This window comes from Triticum dicoccoides, chromosome 1A (genome assembly GCF_002162155.2).
Source record: "Triticum dicoccoides isolate Atlit2015 ecotype Zavitan chromosome 1A, WEW_v2.0, whole genome shotgun sequence".
Classification (NCBI taxonomy): Eukaryota; Viridiplantae; Streptophyta; class Magnoliopsida; order Poales; family Poaceae; genus Triticum; species Triticum dicoccoides.
The window spans coordinates 404,808,400-404,824,508 of NC_041380.1; the positions used below are offsets into that span (position 1 = coordinate 404,808,400).

The window sequence follows — 16,109 nt, forward strand, 5'->3', positions numbered from 1 at the left end:
TTGGAATAGGACTCCTTGAGGGGGGGGGGAAGAGAGAGAGGGGGCCGGCCAACTCTCCTAGTCCTAATAGGACTAGGGAGGGGGGGAGGCGCGCGGCCACCTTGGGCTGCCCCTTTCTCCTTTCCACTAAAGCCCACTAAGGCCCATATAGCTCCCGGGGGGTTCCGGTAACCTCCCGGTACTCCGGTAAAATACCGATTTCACCCGGAACACTTCCGATATCCAATCATAGGCTTCCAATATATCAATATTTATGTCTCGACCATTTCGAGACTCCTCGTCATGTCCGTGATCACATCCGGGACTCCGAACTAAGTTAGGTACATCAAAATGCATAAACTCATAATAATTGTCATCGTAACGTTAAGCGTGCGGACCCTACGGTTCGAGAACAATGTAGACATGACCGAGACACGTCTCCGGTCAATAACCAATAGAGGGACCTGGATGCCCATATTGGCTCCTACATATTCTACGAAGATCTTTATCGGTCAGACCGCATAACAACATACGTTGTTCCCTTTGTCATCGGTATGTTACTTGCCCGAGATTCGATCGTCGGTATCCAATACCTAGTTCAATCTCGTTACCGGCAAGTCTCTTTACTCGTTCCGTAATACATCATCTCGCAACTAACTCATTGGATGCAATGCTTGCAAGGCTTATGTGATGTGCATTACCGAGAGGGCCCAGAGATACCTCTCCGACAATCGGAGTGACAAATCCTAATCTCGAAATACGCCAACCCAACATCCACCTTTGGAGACACCTGTAGAGCTCCTTTATAATCACCCAGTTACGTTGTGACGTTTGGTAGCACACAAAGTGTTCCTCCGGTAAACGGGAGTTGCATAATCTCATAGTCGTAGGAACATGTATAAGTCATGAAGAAAGCAATAGCAACATACTAAAGGATCGGGTGCCAAGCTAATGAAATGGGTCATGTCAATCAGATCATTCAACTAATGATGTGACCTCGTTAATCAAATAACAACACCTTGTTCATGGTTAGGAAACATAACCATCTTTGATTAATGAGTTAGTCAAGTAGAGGCATACAAGTGACACTAAGTTTGTCTATGTATTCACACATGTATTATGTTTCCGGTTAATACAATTCTAGCATGAATAATAAACATTTATCATGATATAAGGAAATAAATAATAACTTTATTATTGCCTCTAGGGCATATTTCCTTCAAGACAGTCCTGAGGTAATAACACATCACAGATCTATTAGTCTCTGTAATGTGGTTTACAAAATGATTTCAAAGATGATTGCTAACAGACTGAAGAGAATTCTCCTAGAAATTATTTCTCATACATAGAATGCATTCGTACCTGGAAGACTTATTACTGATATGTACTGGTGGCATATGAGTGTTTCCACACTATAAAAAACAAAACACATGGGTCTTCTAGTTTCTGTGCAGTAAAGCTGGACATGAATAAAGCTTATGACAGAGTTGGATGGATTTTTTTTGGAAAGGATGATGTTGAAGTTGGGATTTCATGAGGAATTGGTCCAGCTAATAATGGAGTGTGTATCTTCTGTCAGCTACAGGGTCCGCTTCAATGATACCGAGACAGATGAGTTTACACCCACCAAGGGTCTTCGGCAGGGGGATCCTCTTTCACCGTACCTTTTTTTGTTATGCTCGGAAGGACTATCTAGTATGCTTGCTTATGAGGAAGAAATTGGGAATCTGGAAGGTATTGAAGTGTGTAGGAATGCCCCTACTATTTCAATCTTCTTTTTGGAGATGATTCCCTAATACCGATGAAAGCAAACATGCAATGTGCAAACACGTTGAGGAGGATCTTGGATGCCTATTGCAGGAGTTCAGGTCAGATGGTGGGTAATCCCAAACCTAGCATTTTCTTTAGCCCTAATACTACGGTTGGTGCAAGAGAAGAGGTATGCGGGGAACTAAACATTGTCACGGAGGCCCTGTCAGATAAATATTTGGGGCTCCCTACTATGGTGGGGGTTGAAATAAGCGATTGTTTCCGGCATCTTATTGACCGGGTATGCCAGCGCCTCAAATGTTGGAAGGTGAAAGTTCTGTCTTTGCAGGGCAAGGAAAATTTATTAAAATCGGTAGCCCAAGCAATACCATCTTATGCAATGCCCGTATTCAAACTGCCTAAAGGAATTTGCAAAACAATCACTGATGAGTTGGATGGATTTTGGTGGGGTGACAATGAGGACAAGAAGAAGATGCATTAGTTCGCATGGTGGAAATTATGTGTACCGAAGAAGAAAGGGGAATTGGGATTTAGAGACCTTCACAGTTTTAACCTTGCTATGTTAGCAAAACAGTGTTGGCGACTGGTCCAGAACCCTGACTCCTTATGTGCACGCGTTTTGAGTGAAAAGTATTATCTAGACGGCAACATTTTGAAGGCAGGACCGAAGAAGGGTTCATCATACACTTGGCAAAGTATTGTCGTGGGCATCCAAGCGTTCCAAAGGGGTTGTATTTGGCGTGTTGGGTCGGGGTCACAAATTAATATTTGAAGAGATCCTTGGATACCAGAAAGTCCTTCACAACATCACCCCGAGAGGTGCATCGATGCTCGCTTAGGTTGAGGAGCTTATTAATCTGCATGATGGGCAGTGAGATGAAGTGTTGATTAGAGATATATTCTCCCCGGTGGATACCAATAGGTTTCTTCAGATTCCGTTAAATGTTCAGCTTGTGGAAGACTTTGTTGCTTGGTACTATGCACGGTCGGGGACGTTCTCAGTCTGATCAGCCTATCACAAAGAATTTGAACATCAGTTCAGGCAGCGACTTGTGCGATCAGACGGACAGGGGAATATAAACGCTAATACAATATGGAAAGAGATTTGGAACCTCAAAATTCCAAGGAAGATCAAACATTTTGCATGGAAGGCACTAAATGGTTCACTTCCTTGCTACGGAATTCTTGCAAATAGACACATACCACTCATCCCTTAATGCCCGTTCTGTACGACCGGTATTGAGGATATCCAGCATTGTCTGTTTACCTGTAAGAGAGCAATGGTGGTTTGGTCAGAGCTAGGGGTGAAGGACAGGGTAGAGGAAGTAGTACGACAAGATCACTCGGGGCCTATAACTGTCAATCTTGTGCCGGATGAATGCAGTCATTGACAGGCTGACTGCTGCAAAACTTATGATGGTAGCCGCCTGGTACCTATGGTGGCAACGACATTAGCATGTTAAAAGCGAACCAATCCAGACCCTTGACAGAGCCGCAATCTCTATTAAGGTTTTGGCAACGAACTATACCCGGGCTTATACGGCTAGACAACCAATGAGGATCCATGATCATATGTGGAAGAAACCGACTAGTGATGTGGTTAAAATGAACGTCGACGCGGCGTTCCAAGCTGTAACTTTATCGGGTGCAACTGGCGCTATTGCTTGGGATGGGAGAGGGAATTTTATTGCGGCTGCAACATGGTTTGTTCCTCATGTGGTCGGTGTTGATTCTGCGGAGATGATAGCAATTCGGAATGGACTATATCTAGCAGAGAGGATCGGTTGCAACAAAGTGACCATCGAGTCTGATAGTAGCTTTGTGGTGGAAGTGGTTCAACAATCAGACACATATGTTGGTTCAGACACATATGTTGGAGGTTTTTTCCCAACATGGGTGGCAGCATAACCTCCGGATCGATCCACCGCCGAGTTCGACATAGGCAAAGTGTCAGTCCATAGGACTCTACTGTTGCCGTATTGTCGGTTTTCTTACTTTTTCTAGTGTCAGACTTTGATGTTTGACTGTGTGCATTCTAGTTATGCAGAGGCCGGGTGTTACTCATAATGTTTTGTATCCGCTTGATGCTACATTTGAGACAATAAAATCGCCCTTTATCAAAAAAATGTTGGTTCAGATGTTGCAATGGTGCTCGAGTGCAAACAGTTAGCGATGGACTTCGTAAGTGTTTCTTACACAGTGCCCAGGTGAAGCGAATGAAGTGGCTCATAGCCTAGCCAAGAACTCATTTAGCGAAAATTTCTCTGTTTTGGGAATCTGTAATCCCTGATTTTATTTCTCATTCACTTGTAGACGATATGTCCATTATATAAGAAATAAAATCAGTTGCTTTAAAAAAAAGTAGCTAGGGTTCTAGAGATAGTTACAGTAGTTGAAGAAAAAGATGATGCCCGATCCACGGAATGTGCGAGCTACTTATGGGCAGGAAATGACCCACGGCAGTTAACTGAAGCGCAGTGAACAAGTTTTTTTTTTTTTTTTGCGAAACAAGATTCAGTTTTTAACTGTTATAAATTTGTCGGACGGTAAACAGGGGAGCTGAGCGTCGACGTGAGCCGTTGGTTGATCTGGCGAGCTTCAATCGCAGCCGTCCATCGTGTCGTTCTCTTCGTGCGTCGTTTCTTCACTCCGTGTCTCGCTGTCGATTTCTTCAGTTATCTTCAGGTTCAGATTAGCAGGATCCTGAGCCTGACACCGAGTCTTCCTCGATCGACCGTCTCCTACCTGGACTGGACTCTCGTTCACTTCCCTTTAGTCTCGGACTTGTTTCAGCGACTCCGATTGAGAACTCCGACACCAACCCCCTACTCCAGGAACAGGGAGGAAGAACCTATAAAGGTCAGCCTCAACTTCCTCCTCACATCGCACCACGAGACCAAGGATCCAAGGATCGTTTACCCACTTTCCCAAGGAAAACAACTGAAAAGAATCGAGACAATCCCGCTTGCCATGGCGAGCCAGGGCGACGCGAGCGGGAAGAAGGACTACTCCACGGCGATCCTGGAGAGGAAGAAGTCGCCGAACCGGCTGGTGGTCGACGAGGCGACCAACGACGAGAACTCCACCGTCGCCCTGCACCCGGACACCATGGACAGCCTCGAGCTCTTCCACGGCGACATCGTCCTGCTCAAGGGCAAGAAGCGGAAGGACACGGTCTGCATTCTGCTCCCAGACGACACGTGCGACAAGACCAAGGTCCGGATGAACAAGGTCGTCAGGAAGAACCTGAGGGTCCGGCTCGGCGACGTCGTCTCCGTCCATCAGTGCCCGGACGTCAAGTACGGGAAGCGCGTGCACGTACTCCCCGTCGACGACACCGTCCAAGGGATCGCCGGAAACCTGTTCGACGCCTTCCTGAGACCCTACTTCCTCGAGGCCTATCGTCCCCTCAGGAAAGGGGACCTATTCCTGGTGAGGGGCGGCATGACGAGCGTGGAGTTCAAGGTTGTGGAGACCGACCCTGCCGAGTACTGCATCGTCGCCTCTGACACGGAGATATTCTGTGACGGCGAGCCTGTCAAGCGGGAGGATGAGGAGAGGCTCGACGAGGTCGGCTACGACGATGTCGGCGGAGTCAGGAAGCAGATGGCCCAGATCAGGGAGCTGGTCGAGCTCCCACTGCGCCACCCTCAGCTGTTCAAATGCATCGGTGTGAAGCCTCCAAAGGGCATCTTGCTGTATGGGCCACCTGGGACCGGCAAGACCCTCATTGCCAGAGCGGTGGCTAATGAAACAGGTGCCTTCTTCTTCCTGATCAATGGTCCGGAGATCATGTCGAAGATGGCCGGAGAGAGCGAGAGCAACCTCAGGAAGGCGTTTGAAGAGGCCGAGAAGAATGCGCCGGCCATCATCTTCATCGATGAGATTGATTCCATAGCACCAAAGAGAGACAAGACCAACGGAGAAGTCGAAAGGCGGATCGTCTCGCAGCTGCTCACTCTCATGGACGGGCTCAAGTCCCGCGCACATGTTATTGTCATGGGTGCTACCAACCGCCCGAACAGCATCGACCCTGCTCTCAGAAGGTTTGGGAGGTTTGACCGGGAGATCGACATTGGAGTCCCCGATGAAGTTGGGCGGCTTGAGGTTCTCCGGATTCACACCAAAAACATGAAGCTAGCTGAAGATGTTGAGCTGGAGCATGTCTCGAGGGACACTCATGGGTATGTCGGCGCTGATCTCGCCGCCCTATGTACCGAGGCTGCTCTTCAGTGCATTCGCGAGAAGATGGATGTTATCGACCTCGAGGATGACACCATTGATGCTGAGATACTGAATTCTATGGCTGTCACCAACGACCACTTCAAGATTGCACTGGGGACAAGCAACCCTTCCGCCCTTCGTGAAACTGTCGTGGAAGTTCCAAATGTCTCTTGGGAAGATGTTGGCGGTCTGGAGGGTGTCAAAAGGGAGCTGCAGGAGACCGTCCAGTATCCGGTGGAGTACCCAGAGAAGTTTGAGAAGTTTGGCATGTCTCCCTCCAAAGGTGTTCTGTTCTATGGCCCTCCGGGCTGCGGCAAGACCTTGTTGGCCAAGGCGATTGCTAATGAGTGCCAGGCTAACTTCATCAGCATCAAAGGACCGGAGCTGCTTACCATGTGGTTTGGCGAGAGCGAGGCCAATGTGCGTGAGATTTTCGATAAGGCAAGGCAGTCGGCACCATGTGTCCTCTTTTTCGATGAGCTCGACTCGATTGCCACCCAGAGAGGAAACAGTGTCGGTGACGCCGGAGGTGCCGCTGATAGGGTGCTGAATCAGCTTCTTGCCGAGATGGACGGAATGAATGCCAAGAAAACCGTGTTCATCATCGGTGCCACCAACAGGCCAGACATCATAGATCCTGCCTTGCTGAGGCCGGGGCGCCTTGATCAGCTTATCTACATTCCTCTGCCTGACGTTGAATCCAGGCTCCAGATCTTCAGGGCCTGCCTCAGGAAGTCTCCTGTGGCCAAGGACGTCGACCTGAATGCACTCGCTAAATACACGCAAGGGTTCAGCGGCGCAGACATCACGGAAATCTGCCAGCGTGCGTGCAAATACGCCATCAGAGAGAACATTGAGAAGGACATGGAAAAGGAGAGGCGGCTGAAGGAAAACCCTGAAGCCATGGAGGAAGACGAGGTGGACGAGATCAAGGCTGCTCACTTCGAGGAGAGCATGAGGTATGCACGCCGGAGTGTGAGCGATGCTGATATTCGCAAATACCAGGCCTTTGCTCAGACGCTGCAGCAGTCCCGTGGTTTTGGCACCGAGTTCCGGTTCGCTGATCAGCCGGCGGCAGGAACTACCTCTGCGACAGATCCTTTCGCATCCTCTACCACAGCAGCTGAAGAAGATGATCTGTATAGTTAAATTGTCTGTTGTGCCATGAACTTACTGTATTATATTATGCATCTGTAAGACATATAGGAAGATTATATAAGATACCCTTTCAATCAAAAATATTGGATTGTTCTGATATCTTGTTTGATGCATTGGGAAAGTAGGATGTAGAATTAGTTGGTCCTGAATGCATGAGAATACCCTCTTTAAGTAACTTTAAGAGTGGTGCAAACTTTTAATGAGGGTGTACCAAAGCAAAACTCTGATATTTGTATGTGCAGTGTTGTGATATACTTATATATATACTGAAGTTTGAAGATTGTATCCACGTAAAAGAAAGAAAAAACATTTCCTCGTCTCCTATTCCAGTTACAATTCTCTTGTTCTCTAGAGGCTCCATCAAGGGCATTAGCAATTTAGCGTTATATGTGATGATATTTTTCTTTCTTGTAAATGTACTAGTTCAAAAATCTTCTGTTATACCGCACCTCTTTTTTTCCGCAAAAATGATTAAACCTCTACTGAGAAATGCCGCAGCCTCTCCAGAATGTTGACAAATTAGTTTAGTAGTAGCTGAAAGTTTCTGCAATGCACCAAAACAATTTTTTGGATTCTCCAGCATAACTGAAATAATTTGCAAGGTAATAGATTATTCATGTTGATGTTGAATAGTTATTCACTGCAAGGGCTACCTTTGACATCCGCTGTCGCGGAAGCTGAAGACAATACAATTTATATAGTTGAATTGTCTATTGTGCCATAAACTTACTCCTAAGAAGAGATACAAACCTTTGATGTTCTCCATGTAGTACCTTTGCTGCCCGCCTGCTCCACGGGCTGTGTTGACTAGCACCACCCTAAGCACCTTGCATTTGAATAAAGTACCTTCAGAAGTTGAGAATTTCCTCTGGCTAGTATCTCATAACAAAATGATGACCATGGACAACCTGAAAAGGGGAAAGATGAATAAAGGAGAGGATCGTGTCTTTTGCTCACAAACTGAAACTGTGCATTCATCACCTGCTTCTTTGATTGCTTAGTTGTTGTTCTTAAAAAAGGATTGTGTAGTTACTAAGAATATCTATGGCTGCATGCATCTTCATGATGCAGAGGCCGGGGCCTTGTCTCCATTTCCAAAAAAAGTTACTAAGAATATCTGGGAAATTACCCTTTTCTGGCTCCACATTGGGCACTGATTATGAATATGTGGCTAATTTTTGGGTTTCTGTTAAAAAAGCACTCTACTCTCGCTCAAGTAAAGATAAGGAACCCGCCAGAGGATTTCTTCGGTTTCGGCAGGGAAGCCATTGGTTCATATTATGCTATGATTGAGGGACCTTCTCGGTTCAAAGCTAACAAATACTCCCTCTGTCCGGAATTACTTGTCGCTCAAACGGATGTAGAGAAAGGTCTCATTTGGCATTCAATCGCTAAGAGCAGCCACAAATTTAACGTGCAGTGCAGTTTGTGCCTGTGCTCTTTGGTGCACCTGGAAAATTAGAAACACCCTCGTCCATATAATAAGCAACCAGCATATTGATAATATCAGAGACAATTCAAATAAATAGGATCACAAGTTCACAGCAGCTTCTCACACTAACCCAATCGATTTATTTCTTTGTTCTTTCCTTCAAGGTAAATGAAATATGGTAATGGAATGAATCGTTGCGTGGTAATCATATCAATGTTAAACACCAGTGCCAACTGGCACCAAAAACAACTTTGGACAATCGACGAGTTCTTGGTAAGTGCCATCATGCCCACACGCTTGAATGATAAATTTAAGGCTGGTGACTTCAGCGGGAACCTGGAGGTCTGACACATACAAGGCAACACCAAGAAAGCTTCAGGAAGCCTCGACATTTGAATCAGCAAGCAACTTCTCCACATATATGTTATATTTCATGAATGATGCTTGATGGCTGGTATTCAGCTTCCAGTTAATTTTCAGATTCAGAAGCTTAGACGTGTTGGAATTGCTTGACCAAGAGATGTACTTGCCTTCTGTCACCCATGATTCTGCTGAAGGGAACCGTGTGTCTTCGTCTATGTTCCGGATGCTTATGTGGCCCAGTGATTCATGGTAAGGCGACGATTTATCTACATTTTCTTCTGGGCTATCTCCCTCTGCTTGTGAATTGATTTTGCCAGTGGTTTTCAGTGTGCAGACAATGTTGATTCCAGTTAATGTGTGGCTGGCACTGGACTGGACAGTTGCTCGGTAGAGGACCCAGTTTTGGTTATCAGATTGAACATATGAGCTGTACAAGCGATGATATTTCTTTCTACTGAATGTCGCTATGTCCTCTACAATGAGAATGGAGGTATTCCCCTTGTTTCTGGATGACGAGTCCAAGGACAATCCTATGTCACAGTTTGCATCAGCTTTGACCTGAATCAATCATCAGGAAGGAACTATAACATTTTGCTGAGAAGAATAAGGCTTATAGAAAAAGCAGAACAGTAAGGTAAGGGTGTGATACTGTACATACTTTCTCCTGCTCCCCCGCGTCGCTACCGCATCGGGCAGCTCGGCCGGGCTGCTACCCTAGCCGCCGCCGAGCCCCGATCTACTCCCTCCTCTCCTCCCGTCACCACTGTGTGACGCCGTCGGGCTAAGCCTGGGGGCAAATGGCGGTGACGGGGGTCTTTCCTTCTCTCCCAAGGCTTGGGGTGGGCCAGGTCCCCCGGCTTGTGGAGGCACGGCTGGTCGGGTCCTGCGGCGCAGCGATGGCGGCCAGCCTTGCGTATGGTCGGATCTCGGATTGTCAGCGGCGGCATGGAGGGCCTGGTGGATGGATCGGCTGTACATGTGGTCTGGCATTCGGTCAGAACTGGTCTACGCGGTGCGGCCTACTCCATGCGCGGCAGCGGTAATCGATGGCGGTCCCGTGGACACGAGGCTGGATGGAGGTTCCTCAAGTGGATCCGGGTGAAAACCCTAATCTTGGGGTGTTGCCAAGGCTGGCGATGGTGCCATTTTCTGCATCGTCCCCTTCCTGAAGGTACCGTCGTGGAGAAGCTCTAGACCCCTATCCGCCACCTCCGGGGGATGAAGAAAATATGCCCTAGAGGCAATAATAAAGTTATTATTTATTTCCTTATATCATGATAAATGTTTATTATTCATGCTAGAATTGTATTAACCGGAAACATAATACATGTGTGAATACATAGACAAACAGAGTGTCACTAGTATGCCTCTACTTGACTAGCTCGTTAATCAAAGATGGTTATGTTTCCTAACCATGAACAAAGAGTTGTTATTTGATTAACGGGATCACATCATTAGGTGAATGATCTGATTGACATGACCCATTCCATTAGCTTAGCACCCGATCGTTTAGTATGTTGCTATTGCTTTCTTCATGACTTATACATGTTCCTATGACTATGAGATTATGCAACTCCCATTTGCCGGAGGAACACTTTGTGTGCTACCAAACGTCACAACGTAAATGGGTGATTATAAAGGTACTCTACAGGTGTCTCCAAAGGTACATGTTGGGTTGGCGTATTTCGAGATTAGGATTTGTCACTCCGATTGTCGGAGAGGTATCTCTGGGCCCTCTCGGTAATACACATCACATAAGCCTTGCAAGCATTGCAACTAATGAGTTAGTTGTGAGATGATGTATTACGGAACGAGTAAAGAGACTTGCCGGTAACGAGATTGAACTAGGTATGGGATACCGACGATCGAATCTCGGGCAAGTAACATACCGATGACAAAGGGAACAACGTATGTTGTTATGCGGTCTGACCGATAAAAGATCTTCGTAGAATATGTAGGAGCCAATATGAGCATCCAGGTTCCGCTATTGGTTATTGACCGGAGACGTGTCTCGGTCATGTCTACATTGTTCTCGAACCCGTAGGGTCCGCACGCTTAAGGTTTCGATGACAGTTATATTATTAGTTTATGAGTTTTGATGTACCGAAGTTAGTTCGGAGTCCCGGATGTGATCACGGACATAACGAGGAGTCTCGAAATGGTCGAGACATAAAGATTGATATATTGGACGGCTATATTCGGACACCGGAAGTGTTCCGGGGAAGTTTCGGATAAAACCAGAGCATCGGGGGGTTACCGGAACCCCCCGGGGGGTTAATGGGCCTCATGGGCCTAAAGTGGAGAAGAGGAGGGGCTGCCAGGGCAGGCCGCGCACCCCCTCTCCCCCTAGTCCGAATTGGACAAGGAGGGAGGGGCGGCGCCCCCCCTTTTTCCTTCTCTCCTTCCCCCTCTCCTACTTGGACAAGGAAAGGGAGGGGAGTCCTACTCCCGGTAGGAGTAGGACTCCTCCTGCGCGCCTCCTACTAGGGCCGGCCGCACCCCCCCCCCTTGGATCCTTTATATACGGAGGCAAGGGGCACCCCTAGACACACAAGTTGATCCACGTGATCATATTCTTAGCCGTGTGCGGTGCCCCCTTCCACCACAGTCCTCGATAATATTGTAGCAGTGCTTAGGCGAAGCCCTGCGACGGTAGTACATCAAGATCGTCACCACGCCGTCGTGCTGACGGAACTCTTCCCCGACACTTTGCTCGATCGGAGTCCGGGGATCGTCATCGAGCTGAACGTGTGCTAGAACTCGGAGGTGCCGTAGTTTCGGTGCTTGATCGGTCGGGCCGTGGAGACGTACGACTACATCAACCAAGTTAACGCTTCCGTTGTCGATCTACAAGGGTACGTAGATCACACTCTCCCCCTCTCGTTGCTATGCATCACCATGATCTTGCGTGTGCGTAGGATTTTTTTTTGAAATTACTACGAAACCCAACAGTGGCATCCGAGCCTAGGTTTTATATGTTGATGTTATATGCACGAGTAGAACACAAGTGAGTTGTGGGCGATATAAGTCATACTGCTTACCAGCATGTCATACTTTGGTTCGGCGGTATTGTTGGACGAGACGACCTGGACCGACATTACGCGTACGCTTACGTGAGACCGGTTCTCCCGACGTGCTTTGCACATAGGTGGCTTGCGGGTGACAGTTTCTCCAACTTTAGTTGAACCGAGTGTGGTTACGCCCGGTCCTTACGAAGGTTAAAACAGCACCAACTTGACAAACTATCGTTGTGGTTTTGATGCGTAGGTAAGATTGGTTCTTGATTAAGCCCGTAGCAGCCACGTAAAACTTGCAACAACAAAGTAGAGGACGTCTAACTTGTTTTTGCAGGGCATGTTGTGATGTGATATGGTCAAGACATGATGCTGAATTTTATTGTATGAGATGATCATGTTTTGTAACCGAGTTATCGGCAACTGGCAGGAACCATATGGTTGTCGCTTTATTGTATGCAATGCAATCGCACTGTAATGCTTTACTTTATCACTAAGCGGTAGCGATAGTCGTGGAAGCATAAGATTGGCAAGACAACAATAATGCTACGATGGAGATCAAGGTGTCGCGCCGGTGACGATGGTGATCACGACGGTGCTTCGAAGTTGGAGATCACAAGCACAAGATGATGATGGCCATATCATATCACTTTTATTGATTGCATGTGATGTTTATCTTTTATGCATCTTATCTTGCTTTGATTGACGGTAGCATTATAAGATGATCTCTCACTAATTATCAAGAAGTGTTCTCCCTGAGTATGCACCGTTGCGAAAATTCTTCGTGCTGAGACACCACGTGATGATCGGGTGTGATAGGCTCTACGTTCAAATACAACGGGTGCAAAACAGTTGCACGCGCAGAATACTCAGGTTATACTTGACGAGCCAAGCATATACAGATATGGCCTCGGAACACGGAGACCGAAAGGTCGAGCGTGAATCATATAGTAGATATGATCAACATAGTGATGTTCACCAATGAAACTACTCCATCTCACGTGATGATCGGACATGGTTTAGTTGATTTGGATCACGTAATCACTTAGAGGATTAGAGGGATGTCTATCTAAGTGGGAGTTCTTTAAGTAAATTAATTGAATCTAAATTTATCATGAAACTTAGTACCTGATAGTATCTTGCTTGTTTATGCTTGATTGTAGATAGATGCCATGCTTTACGGCTTAGAATCGGGACTTCAACGACGTTTTGAACGTCATGGAGCATATGAGATGTTCCAGGAGTTGAAGTTAATATTTCAAGCAAATGCCCGGATTGAGATATATGAAGTCTCCAATAAGTTCTATAGCTGCAAGATGGAGGAGAACAGTTCTGTCAGTGAGCATATACTCAAAATGTCTGGGTATAATAATCACTTGATTCAATTGGGAGTTAATCTTCTAGATGATTGCGTCATTGACAGAATTCTCCAATCACTGCCACCAAGCTACAAGAGCTTCATGATGAACTATAATATGCAAGGGATGAATAAGACTATTCCCGAGCTCTTCGCAATGCTGAAAGCTGCGGAGGTAGAAATCAAGAAGGAGCATCAAGTGTTGATGGTCAACAAGACCACTAGTTTCAAGAAAAAGGGCAAAGGAAAGAAGAAGGGGAACTTCAAAAAGAACAGCAAGCAAGTTGCTACTCAAGAGAAGAAACCCAAACCTGGACCTAAGCCTGAAACTGAGTGCTTCTACTGCAAGTAGACTGGTCACTGGAAGCGGAACTGCCCCAAGTATTTGGCGGATAAGAAGGATGGCAAGGTGAACAAAGGTATATGTGATATACATGTTATTGATGTGTACCTTACTAATGCTCGCAGTAGCACCTGGGTATTTGATATTGGTTCTGTTGCTAATATTTGCAACTCGAAACAGGGACTACGGATTAAGCGAAGATTGGCTAAGGACGAGGTGACGATGCGCGTGGGAAACGGTTCCAAAGTCGATGTGATCGCAGTCGGCACGCTACCTCTACATCTACCTTCGGGATTAATATTAGACCTAAATAATTGTTATTTGGTGCCAGCGTTAAGCATGAACATTATATCTAGATCTTGTTTGATGCGAGACGGTTATTCATTTAAATCTGAGAATAATGGTTGTTCTATTTATATGAGTAATATCTTTTATGGTCATGCACCCTTAAAGAGTGGTCTATTTTTATTGAATCTCGATAGTAGTGACACACATATTCATAGTGTTGAAGCCAAAAGATGCAGAGTTGATAATGATAGTGCAACTTATTTGTGGCATTGCCGTTTAGGTCATATCGGTGTAAAGCGCATGAAGTAACTCCATACTGATGGACTTTTGGAACCACTTGATTATGAATCACTTGGTACTTGCGAACCATGCCTCATGGGCAAGATGACTAAAACACCGTTTTCCGGTACTATGGAGAGAGCAACAGATTTGTTGGAAATCATACATACAAATGTATGTGGTCCGATGAATATTGAGGCTCGTGGCAGATATCGTTATTTTCTCACCTTCACAGATGACTTAAGCAGATATGGGTATATCTACTTAATGAAACATAAGTCTGAAACGTTTGAAAAGTTCAAAGAATTTCAGAGTGAAGTTGAAAATCATCGTAACAAGAAAATAAAGTTTCTACGATCTGATCGTGGAGGAGAATATTTGAGTTACGAGTTTGGTGTGCATTTGAAACAATGCGGAATAGTTTCGCAACTCACGTCACCCGAAACACCACAGCGTAATGGTGTGTCCGAACGTCGTAATCGTACTTTACTAGATATGGTGCGATCTATGATGTCTCTTACTGATTTACCGTTATCGTTTTGGGGATACACTCTAGAGACAGCCGCATTCACGTTAAATAGGGCACCATCAAAATCCGTTGAGACGACGCCTTATGAACTGTGGTTTGGCAAGAAACCAAAGTTGTCGTTTCTGAAAATTTGGGGCTGCGATGCTTATGTGAAAAAGCTTCAACCTGATAAGCCCGAACACAAATCGGAGAAATGTGTCTTCATAGGATATCCAAAGGAGACTATTGGATACTCCTTCTATCACAGATCCGAAGGCAAGACTTTTGTTGCTAAGTTCGGAAACTTTCTAGAGAAGGAGTTTCTCTCGAAAGAAGTGAGTGGGAGGAAAGTAGAACTTGATGAAGTAACTGTACCTGCTCCCTTATTGGAAAATAGTGCATCACAGAAAACTGTTTCTGTGACACCTACACCAGTTAGTGAGGAAGCTAATGATGATGATCATGAAACTTCAGAACAAGATACTACTGAACCTCGTAGATCAACCAGAGTGAGATCCGCGCCAGAGTGGTACGGTAATCCTGTTCTGGAAGTCATGATACTAGATCATGATGAACCTACGAACTATGAAGAAGCGATGGTGAGCCCAGATTCCGCAAAATGGCTTGAAGCCATGAAATCTGAGATGGGATCCATGTATGAGAACAAAGTATGGACTTTGGTTGACTTGCCCGATGATCGGCAAGCAATTGAGAATAAATGGATCTTCAAGAAGAAGACTGACGCTGACGATAATATTACTGTCTACAAATCTCGACTTGTCGCAAAAGGTTTTCGGCAAGTTCAAGGGATTGACTACGATGAGACCTTCTCACCCGTAGCAATGCTTAAGTCTGTCCGAATCATGTTAGCAATTGCCGCATTTTATGATTATGAAATTTGGCAAATGGATGTCAAAACTGCATTCTTAAATGGATTTCTGGAAGAAGAGTTGTATATGATGCAACCAGAAGGTTTTGTCGATCCAAAGGGAGCTAACAAAGTGTGCAAGCTCCAGCGATCCATTTATGGACTGGTGCAAGCCTCTCGGAGTTGGAATAAACGCTTTGATAGTGTGATCAAAGCATTTGGTTTTATACAGACTTTTGGAGAAGCATGTATTTACAAGAAAGTGAGTGGGAGCTCTGTAGCATTTCTGATATTATATGTGGATGACATATTACTAATTGGAAATGATATAGAATTTTTGGATAGCATAAAGGGATACTTGAATAAGAGTTTTTCAATGAAAGACCTCGGTGAAGCTGCTTACATATTAGGCATTAAGATCTATAGAGATATATCAAAACGCTTAATTGGACTTTCACAAAGCACATACCTTGACAAAGTTTTGAAGAAGTTCAAAATGGATCAAGCAAAGAAAGGGTTCTTGCCT

At 45.6% G+C, this 16,109-nt stretch overlaps 1 protein-coding gene across 1 annotated transcript; it reads left to right on the forward strand.

Moving 5' to 3' along the window:
• The first annotated feature begins 4,719 nt into the window (after window positions 1-4,719).
• On the forward strand, window positions 4,720-7,122 carry LOC119295084 (cell division control protein 48 homolog E-like). Its single transcript, XM_037573439.1, has one exon. It carries the CDS (start codon window positions 4,720-4,722, stop codon window positions 7,120-7,122), a length of 2,403 nt encoding a protein of 800 aa, XP_037429336.1.
• The last annotated feature ends 8,987 nt before the right edge of the window (window positions 7,123-16,109 follow it).